The sequence below is a fragment of the Penaeus monodon genome, chromosome 15 (genome assembly GCF_015228065.2).
Source record: "Penaeus monodon isolate SGIC_2016 chromosome 15, NSTDA_Pmon_1, whole genome shotgun sequence".
In the NCBI taxonomy this organism is placed as follows: Eukaryota; Metazoa; Arthropoda; class Malacostraca; order Decapoda; family Penaeidae; genus Penaeus; species Penaeus monodon.
In genome coordinates this window covers 41,476,277-41,476,969 of record NC_051400.1, presented here as the reverse complement: position 1 = coordinate 41,476,969, position 693 = coordinate 41,476,277, and the positions used below count along the sequence as shown (strand labels likewise).

The 693-nt window shown below is 36.9% G+C and overlaps 1 protein-coding gene across 2 annotated transcripts in view; it reads right to left on the bottom strand.

Moving 5' to 3' along the window:
* Positions 1 to 693, bottom strand: part of LOC119582179 — a 3,030-nt gene that overhangs the window by 1,396 nt on the left and 941 nt on the right. For both annotated transcript variants that reach the window (XM_037930415.1, XM_037930414.1), the window contains exons 2-3: positions 385 to 466; positions 110 to 238 (exon numbers count right to left, since the gene is read on the bottom strand). In XM_037930415.1, coding sequence (XP_037786343.1) covers positions 110 to 238; positions 385 to 465 — 210 coding nt within the window. In that variant the 5' untranslated portion in view covers position 466. The remainder of the gene's footprint in view (positions 1 to 109; positions 239 to 384; positions 467 to 693) is intronic.

Sequence of the window (693 nt, the reverse complement as noted above, 5' to 3'; positions counted from 1 at the left end):
TAGTTGTATATACCATTCGATACAGCAAGATAAACACATATCCACATTTCACATCCTATCCATATCTTATTCCAGGGATATCAAACAATCTGCGTAAATATCACCCAACCTCATCCTTCATATCAGAAGCACCATGCATGGGAAGAACCGTCTCCTCCCCGTAGCATTCCTTCGCTGCCTTCAACACCAGCGTATACCATCCATAATAAAGGTCTTCGCCAAAGCATTTTGTCATCACCTGAAAAAAAGAAAATCGAACTTTCTTGATCAGCTATCTTATTAAGAATTTTCCGATCTGATTTTTATTGATTTTTTTTGACATACTGATGAAAATAGTATCACACAAAAAAGTGTTTTTCAAGGTAGGAGGTTATTGTGGCATACCTTCGAGTATCCATACTTCATTTCGAAGCCGCCCCCAAGGACGGCGCAGACAGCGGTCAGCAGGACTACGAGACGAAGCATCCTGGATGTATGGATGATATTTATTTTACCTCTTTCAGTCTTTAAGGGTAAAATATTTACATATTTGAAGTATTTATTAGAAAAATAGCTACAAATCATTCTAGAAAACAAGCAGTGTTATTACTAATGAGGAATACAATACTAATAATAGTTACGTTGTTACTGATATCATTAACAATAATGTTAGTGAGGATGATCAGTATACCGGGCATAAAACCGACGGTACTG